This window comes from Gossypium arboreum, chromosome 4, assembly GCF_025698485.1.
Source record: "Gossypium arboreum isolate Shixiya-1 chromosome 4, ASM2569848v2, whole genome shotgun sequence".
In the NCBI taxonomy this organism is placed as follows: Eukaryota; Viridiplantae; Streptophyta; class Magnoliopsida; order Malvales; family Malvaceae; genus Gossypium; species Gossypium arboreum.
This window is the reverse complement of record NC_069073.1, coordinates 2,176,998-2,198,473: the sequence shown is the minus strand read 5'-3', so window position 1 is coordinate 2,198,473 and position 21,476 is coordinate 2,176,998. Positions and strand designations below refer to the sequence as shown.

General features: G+C 33.8%; 2 protein-coding genes across 2 annotated transcripts; one reads left to right on the top strand and one right to left on the bottom strand.

Moving 5' to 3' along the window:
* Window positions 1–15,146: 15,146 nt before the first annotated feature.
* Window positions 15,147–16,925, top strand: LOC108460869 (two-component response regulator ARR8-like). The gene is made up of 2 exons (XM_017760562.2): window positions 15,147–15,457; window positions 15,542–16,925. The coding sequence occupies exons 1-2, from the start codon at window positions 15,352–15,354 to the stop codon at window positions 16,003–16,005; spliced, it is 570 nt and encodes a 189-aa protein (XP_017616051.1). The 5' UTR covers window positions 15,147–15,351; the 3' UTR covers window positions 16,006–16,925.
* On the bottom strand, window positions 16,679–19,701 carry LOC108460868 (60S ribosomal protein L7-1-like). The gene is made up of 6 exons (XM_017760561.2): window positions 19,523–19,701; window positions 19,242–19,446; window positions 18,275–18,372; window positions 18,053–18,190; window positions 17,119–17,221; window positions 16,679–17,031 (listed from the first exon to the last, which is right to left on the bottom strand). Exons 2-6 carry the CDS (start codon window positions 19,440–19,442, stop codon window positions 16,813–16,815), a joined length of 759 nt encoding a protein of 252 aa, XP_017616050.1. The 5' UTR covers window positions 19,443–19,446; window positions 19,523–19,701; the 3' UTR covers window positions 16,679–16,812.
* Window positions 19,702–21,476: the final 1,775 nt, after the last annotated feature.

Here is a 21,476-nt window from a genome sequence, read left to right as displayed (position 1 = left end):
AATTGGAAATTAACTAAGTTTTCAAAAGTAATCACTGTTACAAGAAAAAAAATGTTCTACTTAATCGGGTGTTATTAAATAATGAGTTTTTTGAAAATAGGTCAATTCTTTTTCTAAGAAAAATATACAAATGTTTTAAAATTACAATTTTATAAACTCTGATAGCTTACTGGACCATTTTGGTGGCTAATGTAATCTTTCAAACTTAGGTCTAACATCTAGGCCGAGTTAGGAAGGTTACAAACTTAGCCCCCTGTTGTAGCATTCCTAGTCTCAATACAAGCAACACCATCCGTATTAACCTTATATTGTCCTTCCGCAGGTGTATTCCAACTAAATGAGTCTGCATGTTTTAGCTTACCTATGCATCAAAGGACTCACCACTCCATGCTTCGAATGAAGAAACATGTCTTTCATCTGGTAGCTTTTCTCTAACACACTTTCTTATGCAATAAAGTTTGTATTAAAAATAAAATTATTCCTCCTAATCCATAGATGCTAGAAAATGAAACCAAATAGAGTTTGTCATTCATTAAGGTCACGTGAAAAATTAACATGTATATATGAAGCTTGTTGAGCCATATGTTTGTATGTTCTTCCAAGTAAGGTAAGTTTAGTATTTAGCATTTGAACTTACTAAGCATTTTGTGCTTACGGGTTGTTATTTTTGTATGTAGATTCCCACTTTCAAATCCTTGGAGTTGTCTCGACTCAAAATCATTGTCGAAACCATTTTTTAAAGGGATGTTTGAAAAATGGGGATCAACTTTTGAAAAACGAAAACGGGAGTCGCCACCAACCTTTTTAGGTGTGATTGGATCACCTTATAAAACGTTTTGGTCTACGAAAATTAAGAAAACAGGTTCGAGAGTCGGTTACGTTCGAGGAAGGATTAGCACCCTCGCAACGCCCAAAATTGGTACCAAATTGAATAGTTTTCTATCTTAATGTCAAAAATTTGAAAGGATTTAAAAATAGGATCCCTTTTTTTTAAAACCGGAATTATTTAAGTTGAAAAATCGAGATTCCTTAGCTCCAAAAGAATACAAACATCACATCCAGCATGATAGGACACGGTATTCTTAAACTTTCGTAACTGAAATCATCTCGTGATTTACAAAATCTATTTAGAAGGATACTTTAGGCATTTAGACAAACGGGAAATCGCAACCCAGCATGTTAGGGCACTATTTCTCGAATTCCTAAATACTAAAAATATTGCCTCATTTTAGAAAAACTTTTGGATAAAATATGACAATTAAATGAAATATATTTTTTAAATAATATTTGAGTAAAATTTTAAAAATAATTTACTAAGAGTAATACTAAAAAAAATTATTAAAAAATGAAAGAGTTTGATATGATACTAAAATTATTAAAAAATTAAAATATATAAAAAAAATCAGGGAAACATGGATTAAATCAAAATAAAAATGGTTGAAAAACAAAGATGAACAAAGAATAAAATAAGAACAAACCGTAGAAAATAAGAACGTAAGAGGGAGAGAAATTTGAGTGAAAGCTCTCAAAAATTTTTATTGTTTCCCAAAACTCCAGTGTCTTTACAATGAAAGGAGAGGCCTCTATTTATAGTTGAACCTCCTCAAATCCAACGGTACAGATCAATTACATCAACAGTTAAGATTAAAAGGTATCTACAAATTAAATCTCTAAGATTACAAAATCATATCTTCTAAGATTGCATATCATATCTAAGATTGCAATCATATCTAAGATTGTATCATATCTAAGATTGTATCATATCTAAGATTGCATATCATATCTAAGATTGCATATCATTAAAGATTATATTTCCATATGAGTCAAGCTTGTAGATGGACCTTAAATCTTTTCAAGTAATGGGCCATTCCGATCGGGCCAAATTATATTTGTAATTCTGGACTGAACTTGGACTTCATTTTTTTGGGGGGGGTTTATTATTTTGTTTTGGGCTTATTTCTAGGCCGGGCAAAATTGAGTGTCTCTGTTGCCCTCTTTGCTCATTCTTTATAACAGAATAGAGCAAAGACTATAAAAGGACCAATTTTATCCGGGCTCGCAGAGTCTTGAGTTCTTGATCCCTGATCTTCTTTAAATGGCCTCTTGACGGCTTCAATCTGCTTCACTGCAACTCAAGAAGGCGATATCTGCTATCTTTCATCTGCTCCCCATCTAATACAGAGACACTAAATCTGTTATCTTCGATCTGCTCCCCGTCTAATACAGAGACGCCAAATCTGCTTCTTCAATCTGCTCCCCGTCTAATATAGAGATGCCAAATCTGTTATCTCTGATTTGCTCCCTGTCTATTACAGAGATGCCAAATCTGTTATCTTGGATCTGCTTTGATGTAAACACATGAAGGTCAAATCTGCTATGTCTTCAATCTGCTCCCCTTCTAATATAGAGATGCCAAATCATCTTGGATCTGCTTCAATGAAGGTCCAATCTGTTATGTCTTTGATTTGCTCCCTGTCTAATACAGAGATGCCAAATCATCTTGGATCTGCTTCAATGAAGGTCAGATCTACTGTGTCTTTGATCTGCTCCCCGTCTAATACAGAGATTCCAAATCATCTTAGTTCTACTTCAATGAAGGTCAGATCTGCTATGTCTTCGATCTGCTCTCCGTCGAATATGGAGATGCCAAATCATCTTGGATCTGCTTCAATGAAGGTCCAATCTGCTGTGTCTTCGATCTGCTCCCCGTCTAATACAGAGATGCCAAATCATCTTGGATCTGCTTCAATAAAGGTCAGATCTACTATGTCTTCGATCTGCCCTCCGTCGAATATGGAGATGCCAAATCTGTTTCTTCGATTTGTTCTCTGACAGTACAGAGATGCCAAAACATCTTAGATCTGCTTCAGCGTAAACACGTGAAAGCCAAATATGCTATGTCTTTGATCTGCTCCTTGTAAATGCAAGGATTCCAAATCATCTTGGATTTACTTCGATGTGAAAACATCCGAAGGTTAGATCTGCTATGTCTTCAATCTGCTCTCCGTCGAATATGGAGATGCCAAATCTGTTTCTTCGATTTGTTCTCTGACAGTACAGAGATACCAAATCATCTTAGATCTGCTTCAGCGTAAACACGTGAAAGGCAAATCTGCTATGTCTTCGATCTACTCCTTGTCAACGCAAGGATGCCAAATCATCTTGGATCTACTTCGATGTGAAAACATCCGAAGGTTAGATCTGCTATGTCTTCGATCTGCTCTCCGTCGAATATGGAGATGCCAAATATGTTTCTTTGATTTGTTCTCTGACAATACAGAGATGTTAAATCATCTTGGATCCGCTTCAACAAAAACACTGAAGGTCAAATCTGCTATGCTTTAGCTTTACCCTCTTGCTTAGGGGTTAAGGCGCATCAATCTTCATTGTCCCTTGAAGGACATAACCTGTATAATGTGTATGAGTTCATGCCTAATGATTAGGATGCTATGACCGAAGTGAGTCAAATGCTCCTAATTAAACCTATTATAATGCAAAATGTTTATGAATATGACCCCTATTCCAGACGTCACCACCCATTCTTTCGTCGAAGTTTATCCTTATTTCTCTCGAAGAATCATTCCTACTCAGCCTGTGGGTTTGTACCATTCTTCAAATGCTATGACCAACCAAAAATGTCTGTAAGATGATCCTCTCTTAGGATCGAATCGTTTGATTTGTCCAATCATCATTTTGGACTAAAGAAAGAATTTCTTCGAGTTCTTTCAAACCTCACTTATGTGAATTCTTCGAACAATTGTTCTGTTTTAGTTTCTAGTATTATCTAGAAATTTCCAGAGTAATGAGCAAAACTTCATTTGTGAAAATTGATTAGTTCATCTATCATTATTTTAATGAAACATACTTTAAGAATAATGGAAGATGAATTTAATCTTGAGAATAATTAGATTTGAATAAATTTGTCAAAAATAGAAAGCAAGTTAATCTGAAAGCCTATCTTTGAGAAGAAAAAGAATCTAAAGATAGAAAACAGGACAAAAGTTAGATGCTCTAGATATCGCCGCTTGAGCGTTTATATGCCAGCTCCATGAAGACTTTCTTGAATTCAACATGTGTTTAAAAGATCCAAAGTACTTTGTTGATGCCCCGATATACAACGCGCTTCACTCTTCCTTGAATCAGATATAGCAAGATTACCGTGTACTCTTCAAAATTTGAGCTGCCCTTTCGGGTTTTCAACTCAAAACCCCTTTGGTCACAAGGCGCCCTTTGCGGGTTTTCACCTTGGCCTCTCCATTTTTTATTTTTTTTCGAAAACTCAAGGCGCCCTTTGTGGGTTTTCACCCTGAATTCTTTTCTCCTTTAGACAAAGTACTTTTTGACTGAATCTGAATTCACTGGATTGGGCAAACTCTTCCCATCCATTTCCGTTAAGATCAATCCACCTCCAGAGAAGGCCTTCTTCACGACATACGGCCCTTCCCAATTTGGCATCCATTTTCCTCTAAAGTCCTTCTGAATAGGGAGGATCTTTTTCAGCACAAGATCCCTCTCGTGGAATTCTCTTGGTCGCACTTTCTTGTCGTAAGCTCGCATCGTTCACTTTTGATACATCTGACCATGACGAATGGCCTTTAGCCTCTTTTGCTCAATCAAGTTCAACTGATCATATCGCGATTGTATCCATTCAACTTCATTCAACTTTATCTCTAACAAGACTCGAAGAGACGGTATTTCCACTTCAATGGGTAACACTGCTTCCATCCCATAAACCAACGAGAAAGGAGTTGCCCTGGTTGAGGTTTTGACAGACGTTCGGTAAGCTAAGAGTGCAAATGGTAACTTCTTATGCCAGTCTCTGTAGGTTTCAGTCATTTTCCCCACTATCTTCTTGATGTTTTTGTTAGCAGCTTCCACTGCCCCATTCATCTTTAGGCGTCTGACAAAAGAGTTATGATGCTTAATCTGAACGATCGCAAACTTCGCTATCATTTTGTTGTTCAAGTTCGATTGCATTGTCTGATATGATCCTTTCAGGCATCCCATACCGACAAAAAATCTCTTTCTTCAAAAAACGACTTACAGCCGACTTAGTAATATTCGCATAAAAAGCAGTCTCTACCCTCTTCGTGAAGTAATCAATGACCACAAAAATAAAGTGATGCCCTTTTGAAGCTTTTGGTGATATTGACCCAATAACATCCATGCCCCACATAGAAAAAGGCCATGGAGAAGTCATAACGTGTAGAGGTGAAGATTAATCTTGTATGGCTCTAACTTTGTCTGAATCAACTTCTATTCCGTTTTCACTAACCACAAAACCTAGTAACTTCCCCGACCTAGCTCTGAAAGTGCATTTTGCCGGATTAAGTTCTAACTGAAACTTCCTTAATCTCAAGAATAGTTTCTTTAAAACCTCAATATGTTCCTCCTCTGTTCAAGATTTGGCAATCATATAATCAACATACACCTCAATTTCCTTGTGCATCATATCGTGAAATAAGGTCACCATAGCCCTTTGGTATGTTGCCCCTGCATTCTTTAGCCCAAAAGGCATTACCTTGTAACAGAAAGTCCCCCACAAGGTTATGAAGGTGGTTTTGTCCATGTCCTCAGAATGCATCTTTATCTTATTGTACCCTGAAAAACCATCCATGAAGGAGAACAACGAATATCCCGCTGTGTTGTCTACCAAAGTGTCTATGTGAGACAGAGGGAAATTATCTTTTAGGCTAGCTTTGTTCAGATCCCTATAATCAACACACATTCGTACCTTCCAATCCTTCTTAGGAACTGGTACAATGTTAGCTACCCATTCAGAATACCTCACCTCTTGTAAGAATCCTGCATCGAACTGTTTCTTGACTTCATCCTTTATTTTTAATACGATATCTGGTCTCATTCTTCACAACTTCTGTTGAAATGGTTTACAATCCTGTCTTATTGGAAGACGATGCACCACAATATCAGTATTTAACCCTGGTATATCTTGATAGGACCATGCGAAGATATTCTTGAACTCACGTAACAACTCAATCAGTCATTGCCTTATATCATCAGCAATATGTGCGCCAATTTTCACCTCTTTCCCTTCCTCTAGGACTACATTCTCTACTGCTTCTTTCTCATGTGGCATGATTTTTTTCTCCTCCTGTTTTACCATCCTCAAAAGATCTAGAGACACATCACAATCCTAGACATCTTCAAAATCCTGTGATTCCTCTAAACACATGTCTTGCTCATGAGAGAAATCAGGATTTGTAATATCAATGCTCATATCATTGATATCTAGAGATCTGTGAAGTATAAAGAATGAATGAATTTAAGAATGATTATTTATGTGCTATGAATGAAAGAATAAGAATTGCCAAAATTTAACGGAATATTGGTTGATAAAAATGAAACAATACTCGTTCAAATTGATAAAAGTTATATTTTATTAAAAAAATAATAGATGATCGTAAGCCCATTCCACAAATGTAATCCTATTACTCCTAGGCCCTAGACTAACAAGAATGTTTCGAGAATTATTCTGAAAAATTCCTAAAGACTACAGGAAGTTCCTCCGCAGTCCAATTGTTTAGAGAGCTTCTCGGTTCGTAAGGGCGAATGCCCTCAAGGTTTCCTTAATCAGTCCCTTCTTCATGTATGGCATTGATGGAATGATTTTCATTTCCAAACACCCCCATCTCCAGGTAAGCTATCCCTCCTGATACAAAAGTCTAGGATATGTAAGGGAGCGTCTTCTTTTCGCTTAGCCGTGACCCTCTTCTCTCTTTCTCTCTTTCTTTCTCTTTTTAACCTTAATTAGGGTCTTTTTATGGATTTAAATACATGTGATGTGATGCAATGCAAATGCATAAATGCAAAAGAAAAGGAGATGTTGATCTTGAATTCAATTCCATTAGAATAACTTTTCTAGAAAACAAATTTCTTTACACGAAAATAGATTACATATTCGGTCTTGCCCTTCATAGTCCAAGTAAACGCTGATCTTTTCTTCATGGTCGAATCCTGTAAATTCTCCAAAAGATGTCTTTGCTAGCTCCTTGCTGCTTAATCTGAGCCTCGATCTCTTGCTCGCTTATCTCCATGATACTCATAAAAAAGTGTCGGCTTTTGGATAATCTTCGTTGGCATTTAAATCAAGTCATGTATTCCTTCGTGGACTTCCGGCTTTCTCTCGTCATGCCTTTGTTGGTTTGAATCTCTGGCAATTACATCATGTATTCCACCGTGGACTACCAGCTTTCTCTCGTCGTGTTTACTTGGACTATATTCAGACGACCGCACTATAATCCACTTTATCAAGAAATTCATTTCCTTATGACAAACTATTCTATTTAGGAATCGAATTTCGAATCAACATCTTCTTTTCTTTGATGTAATGTAATGCAAATGTATGAATGCAAAAAGGTATCGATCTCGATTCAGTTTTATTTTAGAAAATGTTATTTAAGGAACAAAAGTCTTTTCATAAAATGGACCACAAATACGCTTTCGCTCGTAGGCCCAGAGTCTTAACCCTATCTAATAACAAAGCTAACTCTCGACCTCTATCTGAACTGCCCTGCTTTATATTGCTTTAGGATGAGTAACGGTGCATAGCCAACGACTCCCCAAATCCCAGGAAGAGGTACCCAATCAAAACTGTCGCAGCGATAAAGGACTTCATTAGGAGTCATCCAATGTGCTTTCCACAAAACCTCCTCCTCTCGAAGATTCTGAAGAATATCCATCCACCTTTCTTCTGTAATATCGTCTCTCATTGGTGTAGTTGCTGCTTCCTTTAAGGGGGATTAACCCTCAAAGAACACTCGACAAGGAACCTTCTCAAGCTTCCAAAAGTGACTATGGAACCATACTAACAACAACTGTGCGCATCCAATGAATCTACTTCACTGGCTCTCCGACATGTACTTCAAGGATCTAAACGTCTCAGCTAGGATTGCTAGCACCGGTGTGTTCTGTTTACCAATACAATCAAACAAATCTGCGACTGCCTCATCTATGTGCCCTATCGCCTTCGGGAAAATCACCAAGCCGTAATTACTTAAGGCCAAAACGTTGACCTTCTTCATCACATCTGGGTGTGTCAATATTAGATCCCTCAAAATGGCCCACGGAATGCACTTACTATCGCCCTTTTGCTGCACTCGAGCTACAGCCCACTGCTCACTCATCCATGTGATCATCACTAATTTCCTCACGAAAATTAGGAGACTAGCAGGCCTAACATAAGCTTTGTTACCTTGAATTCTCGGACAACGAAGCAAGGTTGTATACTCCTCTAAAGTAGGCACTACATCTACCTCTCCAAATGTAAAGCAACTATAAGTAGGGTTCCAGAACTGTACCATAGCTCGAAATAGATGCTTATCTACCTTAATGTCTAGCAAATAAGAAAGATCTCCATAAGTCTGTAAGAAAAGCTGTCTAGCCTCGCCATCCCATTGGGCCCAAATGTCCTTCATCTCCCGAAAATATTCTGTGTCAAACTGATACGAGTAAAGTCCCACAACTCTGATGTTTATCCCTTGGTGACACTATCTCTTTTCTCTAACTGGGTTTTCTCTGACCATGCACAAACGGAAGAGTTGTCCTCCACTTTAAGATATTCGTTCCTTATTACAAAACTTCCTAACTCAGAAAACGAACCTTGAATCGACACCTTTTAATGATGAATGATATGCGATGATGACAAAATAAAAATAGGTCAGTATCATAAAAAAAAATGATAAACAAGTACTTACAAGGGTAGCTTACTAAAGGCTATCACTATCTTTCCTAAACTCCATAAACTCTTTAAAGTTCACTATATGAGTTTTAGTTCTAAAGTAAGGGTACCTGAACCAGCAGATTCCTTGGTCTTCACCCATTATAGGCTCATATAGACCAAGTTCAGTTCAGGGGGACACATTTTCCTATGGCCATACGGAGATGAAATTCTCACGAAGACATAGGTACAGTATCCCGGAAGCAATCTACTAGCTCATACGAAGGTGAAAACCTTACGAAAACGTAGCTTCTCACTCCCACTTAAGGGTGTGACCACAACGATCATGCAAATGCAATGTACAGCAATAAGGTAACAAACATATGCAGCAAACACATGTAAAAAGGATCAAATTTTAAATTTTACAAACCTCCGACATTAAGACAAAAACAATCAATTTTTTGGCTCGACTCTCTTATGTCCCCAGCGGAGTCGCCAAGCTGTTGAAACTATTTTTTAAAGGGATGTTTGAAAAATGGGAATCGACTTTTGAAAAATGAAAAGGAGAGTCGCCACCAACCTTTTTAGGTGTGATTGGATCACCTTATAAAATGTTTTGGTATACGACAATTAAGAAAAAAGGTTCGGAAGTCGGTTACATACGAGGAAGGATTAGCACCCTCGCAACGACCAAAATTGGTACCAAATTAAATAGTTTTCTGTCTTAATGTCAAAAATTTGAAAGGATTTAAAAATAGGATCCCTTTTTTTTAAAACCGGAATTATTTAAGTTGAAAAATCGAGATTCCTTAGCTCCGAAAGAATACAAACATCACATCCAGCATGATAGGACACGGTATTCTTAAACTCTCATAACTGAAATCATCTCATGATTTACAAAATCTATTTAGAAGGATACTTTAGGCATTTAGACAAACGGGAAATCGCAACCCAGCATGTTAGGGCACTATTTCCCGAATTCCTAAATACGAAAAATATTGCCTCATTTTAGAAAAGCTTTTGGATAAAATATGACAATTAAATGAAATATATTTTTTTAAAAATAATGATTTGAGTAAAATTTAAAAATAATTTACTAAGAGTAATACTAAAAAATTATTAAAAATGAAAGAGTTTGATATGATACTAAAATTATTAAAAATTAAAATATATAAAAAATCAGGAAACATGGATTAAATCAAAATAAAAGGGTTGAAAACGAAGATGAACAAAGAATAAAATAAGAACAAACCATAGAAAATAAGAACGTAAGAGGAAGAGAAATTTGAGTGAAAGCTCTCAAAAAATTTTATTGTTTCCCAAAACTCCAGTGTGTTTACAATGAAGGGAGAGGTCTCTATTTATAGTTGAACCTCCTAAAATCCAACGGTACAGATCAATTACATCAACAGTTAAGATTAAAAGGTATCTACAAATTAAATCTTTAAGATTACAAAATCATATCTTCTAAGATTACATATCATATCTAAGATTGCAATCATATCTAAGATTGTATCATATCTAAGATTGCATACCATATCTAAGATTGCATATCATTGAAGATTATATTTCCATATGAGTCAAGCTTGTAGATGGACCTTAAATCTTTTCAAGTAATGGGCCATTCTGATCGAGCCAAATTATATTTGTAATTCTGGACCGAACTTGGACTTCGTGTTTTTTTGGGGGGTTTGTTATTTTTGTTTTTGGACTTATTTCTGGGCCCAGGCAAAATTAAATGTCTACAATCATAACACTATCAATAAGACCATCGAAAGTATGAACTTAGTGTAATTGTAATCGTGGCATATACCTAGGGTGTTAACTTGTATAAATAGGCTAGTTCATTATCTACTTAGAATTTTGAAGTGCTTGTTATTAAGTTGTTGTGCTAGTGGCTTTAATGGTTGTGTTTGATCATAATGCGTTTAAATTCTAGCTAAGTGTGCTTACATAGCACCTTATCTCCACTAAGGAAAAATTTAGAATGGCATTTAATTAACTTGCTTACATGAATTTCTGAGGTATGGTTGAACAATTTTTGGGATATTTTTTTCTTGTGTTTGGGTGATCTTTGAATGATTTTTATGCATATTATGTGTAAAAGTAGTTTTATGTATAACTTGATAAGTTTTGGGGTTACACAGTAGGCGATGTCTCAACCTCGAATCTTCGACGTTGCAACATCTTTCCATAACGTCGCAACATCTTTCCATGACGTCGCAACCTTACATGTCCAACATTTTACACTAGCACTATTTTGACTCGTTTTGACTTTCAAGGGTCTTTTTTTGCCTCGCTCACTCCTAATCACCTACAAATTGACTCTAAATAGTTTTAAAATGTTTCTAAAGCTCTACAATGATTTCAAATGACCTTTTATGATTTTTTTGAATTGGTTTAAGTTTTAAAATTGTCAAAACTTTTCAAAGTTTTGTTCCATTTATTTTCCAATAGCATCTCCTATTCATATCATTTGTTGGGACACGTAAGGGATGTTACCAAAAAGATGGCCAATGTTGGGGTAACTCGAATGTTAGGCCTAAAAATACCAAAAGGATGGTGAATTGGGATTTTGACATTTTCTTACAAACTATTCCAAAATAATAATAAATAAAAAAACAAGGAGAATAGTGTGGACACTTTGATCTATAGTGGTTCGACCTCAATTGCATACCTCCACTACCTTAGTACACCCTAACCGAGGATTTCCCAATTCACTACTAGAATTGAAACATTTCAAAGAAAAGGTATAACCTTTACAATTCTTATCTTTTTCACAAAGTTAAGATAAAACCTTTCCATCTAGTTTTTATAGCTAAACTAGAACCCTTCTTAGTTTTTACGGCTCAATTATAAACTTCTATAATCCCCTTAAGGTTTTATACCTCAAAAACTTACCTATACTCTTTACAACAAAGAGAAAAAAATGTAAACAATTAGGAGCTCTCAAAGGTATGTGTTTACAAGTGTTAGCTTTCTCAAATAATAGAAATAAGAATGATAAAAGACTTGACACTAAAATCCTAGAGAATATTTACAAGAGAAATGAAAGAATGGGGATTTGAAGCTTTTCTCTTGACTTTGATGCTTGGATATGTCTTGAATTGTCTTTGACTTTTATTTGTATTAAGGAACGAGTTTGAAGATGTTTGGAGTCGTTGGGAGTGATTTGGAACCATTGCAAGCATTAATTTTGACTAAAAAGTGTCCCTCTAACTCAAGTCTTGATTTTTATCAAAGAGGTATCGATAATTGCTCAAAATTAGTCGTTTATAGACATTATGACATCATTGTATCAATAAAAACAACAATGTATCAATACATGATATATTGATACATTTCCTTCCAATTTTGTTATTTGGATACTGACTTGCAATGTATCGATACCCTAACCCTCTGTATTATAATTAGCTATCAAAATGCTTTACAAACATTTTAAAAACTTAAAAACACTTTCGTATTGACTCAAAAATATTTGGATAAGTTAAAGCACATTTGAAATATGTTTTTTGAGTTGCAAGTCCTTAAAATGCTTTGAAAATGTTTGAACACTAAATGACTTAGTAAATAAAATTTATCGTAAATGTTGTTATAACAAAAGCTTGGGACATCAAGGCTAACATCAATGAATGAAGAATTTAGCCTGAAAAATGGGTATCAAATTATAGCAGGAATTGACATAGAATAGAATGCAAATTAGGGTGTAGACTGGAGATGGATACAAAGATTAAAAATCCCTCAAAAAATGATTCTTTCTGTGGGAGTGTCTTTATGGCTTCCAACCTATAAAAGTTTCTCTTACAAAATGGATTGGATTTATTTCAAGCCTACCCCTTTTGTAATGCAAACCTTGCAATAATGGAACACATTCTAAGATGGTATCTTGTTAGTAGAAAATTGTGAGAGGGATCGGATCATAGTTTCAACTCAATCAATCAATCAACCTTGGTATGGAAAGATTGGTTGAAGATCGAAACTTTTTCATCATAAACATTATATACCTTGGAAAACTCTTTTTGGCTTTATTCTATGGGAAATTTGGCTATGTCGTAACAAAACTGTTTTTGACAAGGGTGATCAAAATAAAGATATCCGTATAACGATTGCCAAGGTTGGGAAATTCTTTTCGATGGCAAGTAATGTTAAGAAATTGCCTTTGTGTGAGATTATTAGTATGAAATGGAAAACTCCAACACCTAGGTTGCAAGCTAAATATTCATAGTTCAACTATTGGAAACTCAGGTATAGGAAGCATAAAGGCTAACTACTGTAGGAACTGGGTTGTAGGTTCATATCATCACTTACAAGTAATTTCGAGTGTTGAAGCTAAGCTTCAGGGCCCTTTAAGATGGCCTAAAGCTAGCTACTTAGCTTAATATCAAAATTTTGGTAGTTGAAATTGTTGTTAACCTTATGAAGAATATTGATATGAGAAAATGCTTTTTGGATGTGCTTATTTTTATTGCAGCTCCTGCTATCTAAGTTGAAACAAAGCTCTCTCAAACACATCTATAAAGAGGGGGATAAGTGCGCAAATATAATGGTCAAATTAGGCAATATTTTATTGACTAATTAGAATGTTATGAATGTAAACTTAAAAGATCTTTTATATTATTGTTGAAGTCCTATTGACTGTATTATTTCAATCCTCAAAACTAACACTGATGAAATTATGTTGTATCACATATTGGATTAAATTTAATTTATGCCTCTTTCCTTATAAAATATAAATATCCAAATCTAAATAATCTAATATATAAATCAAATCAAAATTATATAAAAGTAAAATAGCTTAGCCACCCATAAAAATATTAAGATATTGCACTAATTTTGTTATTGTTAAATATTGAATTGTAGGATATGGTTTTAAAGAAATGGCATATGGAGGGAGCATATGATTTTCCAACAAGGGAAAAGTTAGGCAGCTGAAATAAGCATATCCTTGAAAAGATTTGGTGGGTCCAACCCAACTCTTGCTCCAAACTCACCCACTCACTCTTTCCATCTTCATGGGATTCTTTTCCAACCTTTTTTTTTTATTCTTAATAATCAATTTTAACATTTATACTATTATTTATTTAATTTTCAACCCTTTTTCTTTATTTTCACATTTGAATTATTATTATCTCATTTTACTTTAAAAAATGAGAAAAAATAAATTTAAATACCAAAATATATAAATTTGAAGCTTGAAAGAAGCAAAGCATTAATAACATGGTGTGTTTAAAAAATAATAAAGACAAAACAAATTGTGGAGACTTTATTATTCATACAGCTATCTATGTTTGTTTTTAAATGGAAAATAAAAATAAAAAAATGGGGATGAAGCAACAATTATTTTGGGGACAAATAGTAAAGCTTGAAGATCCATTTTCTTTTATTTATTTATTTATTTATTTTCCAAGAAGAAAATTATTGAAAATGGAAAAAGGGAAGAAGAAAAGAAAATGATGATTGAGAAAGGAGAAAAGATGAAGACATGAAATGTTGGAAACCTAATAATTTGAATTGAAGTTTCCTCTTTATTTTCCTACAAAATTTCAAGATAAAGGACCCACAAATGTTCCCTTCAAAATCAACACTCCATCAATTTCATGTCTTCCTTACCATTCTTAATTACTGTATAAAAAAAAATTGGTATGAATTTGATTTCAGTTTCAGGGACCCAATTGAAAAGGCCCTACAAATATTTTCTTCTTTTTTCTTTTTCAAAACATCACATCCCCTAAACCCAAACATTTGATTCTTAATTAATTCAAATTAATTTGATGTATTAAACAAAATTAAATCAAATATAATCAAATTTAATATTATATTTCCTTTTCTTATTTTATCCATTTTATCACATTATCGAAAAATTCTACAAGATGATGTCTATGTCTTTAATATGTAATAAAATAATAATAATAATCTTATAAACACTTAATTATATATATATTCTTTATTTGGACAGATTTATTATATCCTTTGAAATAAAAATTATACACTTTTCTTTTATTTCATTGTATTATAGAAAAGATTAAAAAAAAGAGAATTATGTTAAATTTTTTTATTTCAAGCTAATAGAATTAACGCCGATTGAGTTTTAATTTGATTGGCATGAATATTGTTATCAATGTATGAGAATGTGAGTGTGAGCATATTGAAGCATATTATCCTCTTGTTTATTGATTGAGGAGCGATCAGATTATTCAAAAAATTAGAAAAATTATTTTTTAAAGTAAAAAAAGTCAAAATGTATGGTGATTGCCAATATCTTTCATATGTTTAAAAAATATTTGAAATCTTATATATGTATATATATATATATGTTGACATTTGGTTAAGAAATAGTAAATAGAAATGAAAAAGAAAAGAAAATCCTTAATTAAGGAGATTACATCACATAATAAATAAAATAGAGAGAAAAAGAAAAGGTCGAAACAGTAGCCTTCCATGAAGCAAAAAGGCCAATAAGCTTTTAATCAAAGGGTCAAACAGAATATTATTATTAATATTTAGAAAAAGGAAAACACAGCATCATCTTTGCTTGTAGTCCAATTCAAAAATCAACGTAGAAGATCCGGGAGATTCTGGATGATATCTGCCGGATCTTGCCTTTCCAAACTGTCTCATTTTCTTCCATGTCTCTCCCCTTTTAATACTCCCTTCTTCTTCCCTATTTCTTCTTCATGGGAAATATGGCCACCCAGACTCAGTTTCATGTTCTTGCAGTTGATGATAGTCTCATTGATAGAAAACTTATTGAAAGGCTTCTCAAGACTTCCTCTTATCAAGGTATTCCTTTTTTGTCCTTCTTTTCTTAAATCAGGAAAATATGAATGATGGGAACATGGGTTGATGATGTTTGTGTGTTTACAGTGACTGCAGTGGATTCTGGAAGCAAGGCTTTGGAGTTTCTGGGATTGAATGGTGAGAATGAAGATGAAGAAAGGAATTCGAGTGTCGAATCAGTATCTGCTGCAGATGAGGATCATCAAGTGGGGGTGAATTTGATCATCACGGATTATTGTATGCCTGGAATGACGGGGTATGATCTCCTGAGGAAAATCAAACAATCTTCATCCTTTAAAGACATACCGGTTGTCATAATGTCATCTGAGAATATCCCATCAAGAATCAACAGATGCTTGGAAGATGGAGCAGAGGAGTTCTTTTTGAAACCTGTTAAGTTATCAGATGTAAACAAGCTTAGGCCTCATCTCATGAAAGGAATTACAACCAAAACTGAAATGCAATCCAACACTAATAAAAGAAAGGGTAGTGAAGAAATTCAATCCCCTGATAGAACAAGACCAAGATACAATGAATTGGAAGTTGTCTGATGATCTTCCGAACACTTTTTTTTATATTTTCTCAGGTTTATTGGTTTTCTCTCTGTCTGGTTTTCTTTTTCTTTTTTTTTTCGATCCAAAGTGGGGATCGGGATTCGGGTGTGGAGGCTGAGATCCCAACTCTGTTGACTGAATGAAACGATTGTGCTTAGTTCTGGGGGGGGTTCTTCCTTTGCTTTATACAGAATCGGAGTATAGGATTTTGGTTTTCATTTCAAAGAAGAGGGAAACCTACTTTTTTTTTCATGTTACGTTTTAGAATTATATGGAATCTAAGACTCCAAGTGTAAATTACCACAAGGAAAAATATAAACTCAATTTTGTTGGTTCATTAACAGATTTGCTCCTCCTTCGATTTCGGTGTCAGATTCATTACATTCTTTCATTATTTCAAACCCTTTTTCGTCTGATCTGCAGAACAACTATTTTCTCAGGAAAATTTCCTTGGAAATTGAATATTCTGCTTGAAATTTAGAGCTTAACAGAGAGATCGATATTTGATCCAATGATACGTTGATGTCTACTCTCCAGGTTCAAATCTACAACAATTAACGAAAATCTATTTTAATTTCTTTCTTCTTTCGTTCAGTTTCTCAGAAACCAAACACTATCCCTATTCTCTGTAAAAGGGAAAAAAATTTAAACAAGAAGACTCATAGGGAACTTTCTCAACAAATAAGAAATGGTAAATTAGTATTGATCTATAATGATAAAGCAAGGCAAATTTGTTCAACTTCAAAACTGGATTACATCCCATACAGGTTACGGAAAGGTACAAGGAACTAGGATATTGGATATTTAATTCATTTTGCTGATTAGGTCGTTGATTTCATCTTCACGATTTCCGGCATCTCCCCCTTCTCTATACGGCTGTTTCTTTCCTCGGAGTAATCCATCTTCTGGCTTGCTAAGCATTAAGGGTCCCATAAAAAGAACAACCTCCTTGAAATGTGGACCAACATTTGCAATTTCATGTATGATATCTTCTACGCATATGATGCCATACTTTCCCAATGTCTGGAAAGAGAAAAGGTTACATTGACAACTATGATACACATTGGGACAGTTAAACCCGGAACTTAGACTGTAAGACAACTACAGTACCTGTTCAATGATGTTATTATCGGTCAGAGGAACTGCTTTCTTGTCAATCCTTGCATAACCCTTCTTGTAAACCAGCTCCTTCACATTCTTAAGGTTTGGGTATCTGCATAAACCGATGTTAGTAGTTAGATAAGTTGAAGAAACAAAAATAAAAGAACTAAGCATTCAAACTGAAAACTTAACCCTTATAGCTTGCATAAGATTCTATGGTCTGTATTCCTCAAACTCAGGTGCAATTGTCAGATGCTGGTATAATTTCATGAAAAGTCATTTCTATTTTTGTACATTCTAAAGGACAGGTGGTTGCTAAATTTATGAGATAGCAAATTCCTCGAAAAGGTATCCTATACAAAGAAAACCTCATGAACATCAGTTAGCTCTGCCAATGCTCCTAGTCCTAAGCTATCCAAGATGAAATCTTCAACTACATGAATTATTGGACAGTTCAACCTCTAAATAAGAGCTTCTGAATTATTACACATTACGAAGGCTCACATCAAAAGGTCACACTAATGGTTTAAATGCATACAGTATGTGCTTGGTAAAAAGTTCACAGAAAGCAGCGTCTGATACCATTACGCAAATGGCCAACAGCAATTCACACCCGATTCTAGCTATTATGATGCTAAGAACAATTTTCCATGGCAAGTTCCCTAGCTCTTTTCAAAAAAAATAAGTACATTGATTGCCAAGTGTGCACGTAAAACCTTTTTTCATGAGATTCAATATTCATCTAGGCAGACAGGGGCCTTGCCCCACCCCCTTCCCCCCTTCAAACATAGTAAAAACCTATTTTGGCAATACCCCCCCCCCGGAACTAGGTAACCATAAAAACGATGATATATATGCATTAGAGGATGAAAAACGTCACATCAGAAGATTCGGTGTTTTACATTCACAGGAAAAGAAAAGAAAACAGAGGCAGTTTTCATACCCATAAGTAACATACGGCTCCACCTTCTGCAGCATGTCTATTACACCCTCAGTTGCCTTCACAAAAACTCCACTGAAAACTTTCCTCAATCTCAGGTTGTATAGGATCTTTCTAGTTTTTGGATGCATGTCATTTTTGCTGCAAAACAAAGAAAAAGATAAGAGCTGGAAAAAGTTACAGGGAAATCTATTGAATAAGATCACAGCGGAAAAGATTGCCTACCCTTGTATACGGATAATGAAAAGCAAATTTGATTTTATTGTTGGTATCATTGATTTTGGCCTCTTTGCCCTTTGTTTCGTTCTGATCAGGTCCAATTCCTAAACCCACAAGACAATTGATTTTAAGATAATCTTATTTCCTTTCGAAATAGAACCACTACCACGGGTGTGAGTCCAGCTGAGCTGATATTTTGTCGAGCTGAAGCTCAGTTAAGCTTATAATTTTCTGTCCTTGACCTCAGCTCAAACAAAACAATCATGCTACAGAAGACTAATTTAGGGTCAATTTAAGTAATCAATTCAAGGAACTTGAAACTCAAGTTCAAACAAGGAGTTCAGATTCCGCAAACATGAAAATAAATACCGAATCATATTTACACATGTATATTCATAAAATATAATACTCGAAACTGCTATTAGGTTCATGACTTGCTTGAGAAAGCATTGGATATACTCAGTCAGGACTCAACCCATCCAGCTGAGCAGAGCTTAAGCCATGAAAAGCTAGAGCTCAAGCTTGACTTAAAATTCAATGTTCAAAGGTCACTCAAGCTTGATTGAGTTTCAAGCATAAAACTTGAGCTCAATTCAAGAAAAAACCAAACTTCTTGAACTCACTTGATTAGACTGGATTAAAATGAGCTCAATTACAGTGCCCAACTGCTCAAGTACAGGTTAGATTATTTATGCTCAAGTTTGAGTTTGCAAAAAAAAATTTCAATACTAACTAAAAACTAAAAAAGCTTGATTAAAAAACGTGTAGCTTGAAAGCACAAGTGTCTCGATTAAACCCATAACCTTAGACTACGAACAAGTGCAGTTTGAGTAGGTAACAAGTAGCTTCACTCATTTATACCCGTATCATTCCTTAGTAACATTATGAACCAAAGAGATGCACTGAGTGAACAGTAAAAACCCATTTCATAAAGTAGTAAACCAAAGAGATGCAAAGTTAGATCGGGCATTACCTTGTCTCTGAACTCTTTAATGAATTGCTCAGGTCTTTTGATGTCAGAAACATCGGATTGCTTCTTGCTCTTCTTGGCTCCGTATTTACCCAACTCCAACTGGGTCCTCCTCGTAATTGCTAACTCATCTCTTATTTTCCTTTTCTTCAATACTATCTCTGATACATACGGCAATGGCTGTCCTTCCTCTTCCGCCATCATCTTCCTGTTTCGTATAATCAATAAGTAAAAGATAAGATATTTACCCAATCCAAGTTGAGGAAAGAAAAGCTGAATTTTACCCAATAAAAGACGTTGACTTATGAAGGCGCAGGTGAGGAGAAACGGCAGCGGTGGCCGGTGAGGCGGCAAATAGCGTAAGGGTTTTAGAAGTGATGGGTAGCGGCGACAGAGAACAAAGAGACTGAAAGAATAAAAAAATTAGGTATTTAATATGGAACAAAAAAGGAAGAGTAAAAAAAATATAAAACAGCGATTCAAACTGATTATTTTTCTGAACAACTTATTTTCCTTATAAATTAGAAAGTTTAAAAATATTAAGATAAAATTAATAAAAACTAAATAATAATTATTTCTTCCTCCTATTTGATTTTCTCTATTGTGTTAATGAATTTTTCGTAAATTAACTTTTTTATATTCATGTTCGAGATTCATGACTGTCCTTCCCAATAATATTATCTCTAAGATTCGGACTTAAATCATCCTTTTAGAAATGTATTGCACCTTACTATTACACTCAACCTGATTGGTAAGTAATTTCTTTTAATTTTATTTTCATATATATATTTAATTATCTATATAGTATATCGTTTACATATTATATTTTATTTTCTATTATTTTTCTTTTCTTTTTTCGATATATTAATAAAAATTCAATTTTATTATAATTTTTATGAATATTTACTAGCAAAAAGACTATATATATATATATATATATTTAAGTTTAGCTCATTTATTTAATCATAACCTTATTTAGCTTTAAATTATTTATGGTTGTGCTCATAACAATACCTAGAATCAACTTTGTTTTTAGAAATATATTTCTATAGGTTAGCCTTTAGCTAAAATAAAATGTGATTTCAAATATTTTTAAATTTATTCCTAAACAAATTTTTATATATTTAATTTTATTTATGCATTATTATATTTAAAATATATATATATTTGCTTTCAATTAAAATTATAAATTAAAAATAATTTAAAATTATCAATTAAATTTTATTATTAAATATTTAATCTAAATATTTGTTAAGAAAAAGTTTATTATAAAAATTTAATACATGAATATTATCTTTCATTTAATAAGTGTAAATTCATAAATTATCGTTATATTATTAGAAAAATACTTACTAAACCAAACGTGATAATATAATTTTCTTGAGAATTTAATTGATATTTTTCAATGTATAACAAACATTGTAAAGAAACATTTTCGATAATCATATTCCCAACAATCATATTCCATTTGAATTGTGACATGGGAAAGCACCAAACGCAACTTAAAGTACAAAGTTTAAGAGCATATTGATCATTTTTAAAAATTAAAAAAAAAATTTAAAACTCATGCCTAGAATTAACCTAGACAAGAGGTTGATGCAAGTGAATTTAGACAACCATTTGACGGGTTCATTCCAAGCGCGGTTCTTAATAATTTTTAATTTTTCTTAATTTTTTATATTCTTATTAATTTTTAAATAATTTTATATTTTTCTATAAATTTTAAAATAGTTATTTAAAATTTATATATAGGGTGAGCTGAATAATCATTTAACCAGTTTAAATGAATCTGAACAATTGTCCAATTCACCCTTGATGTGAATTTTTTTAAAAAATTATTTATCTTTTAAATTTTGTATTTTTTAAATATGTGTTAATTTTGCCACATCAACATGATGTGCATGTGGCCTCCATGTGTCCACACTTGATTAGTTTATCAATCACACCAGTAAAAATTAATAGTCAAATTTGGTCAATGTTAACAAAGGGACTTGATTGATTAATTTTTTATCTTCAATGGCTCAAATGGTGGCTAAATAGGCAATATATGTTGAAATTCTTTTTAATTGGCCAGATAGGGTGTTTTTTTGAAAGATTTAGAGAATATTTTAGAAAGAGAGAAAGCGTGTCTAGCTATATGTGCTTTCCTCCAACAATCATTTCTCCGATGGTACAAATTCAAATACGCCAACAGTAAAATTTTTAAATAGCCCAACAGTAACTTTAATTTTCTATAAA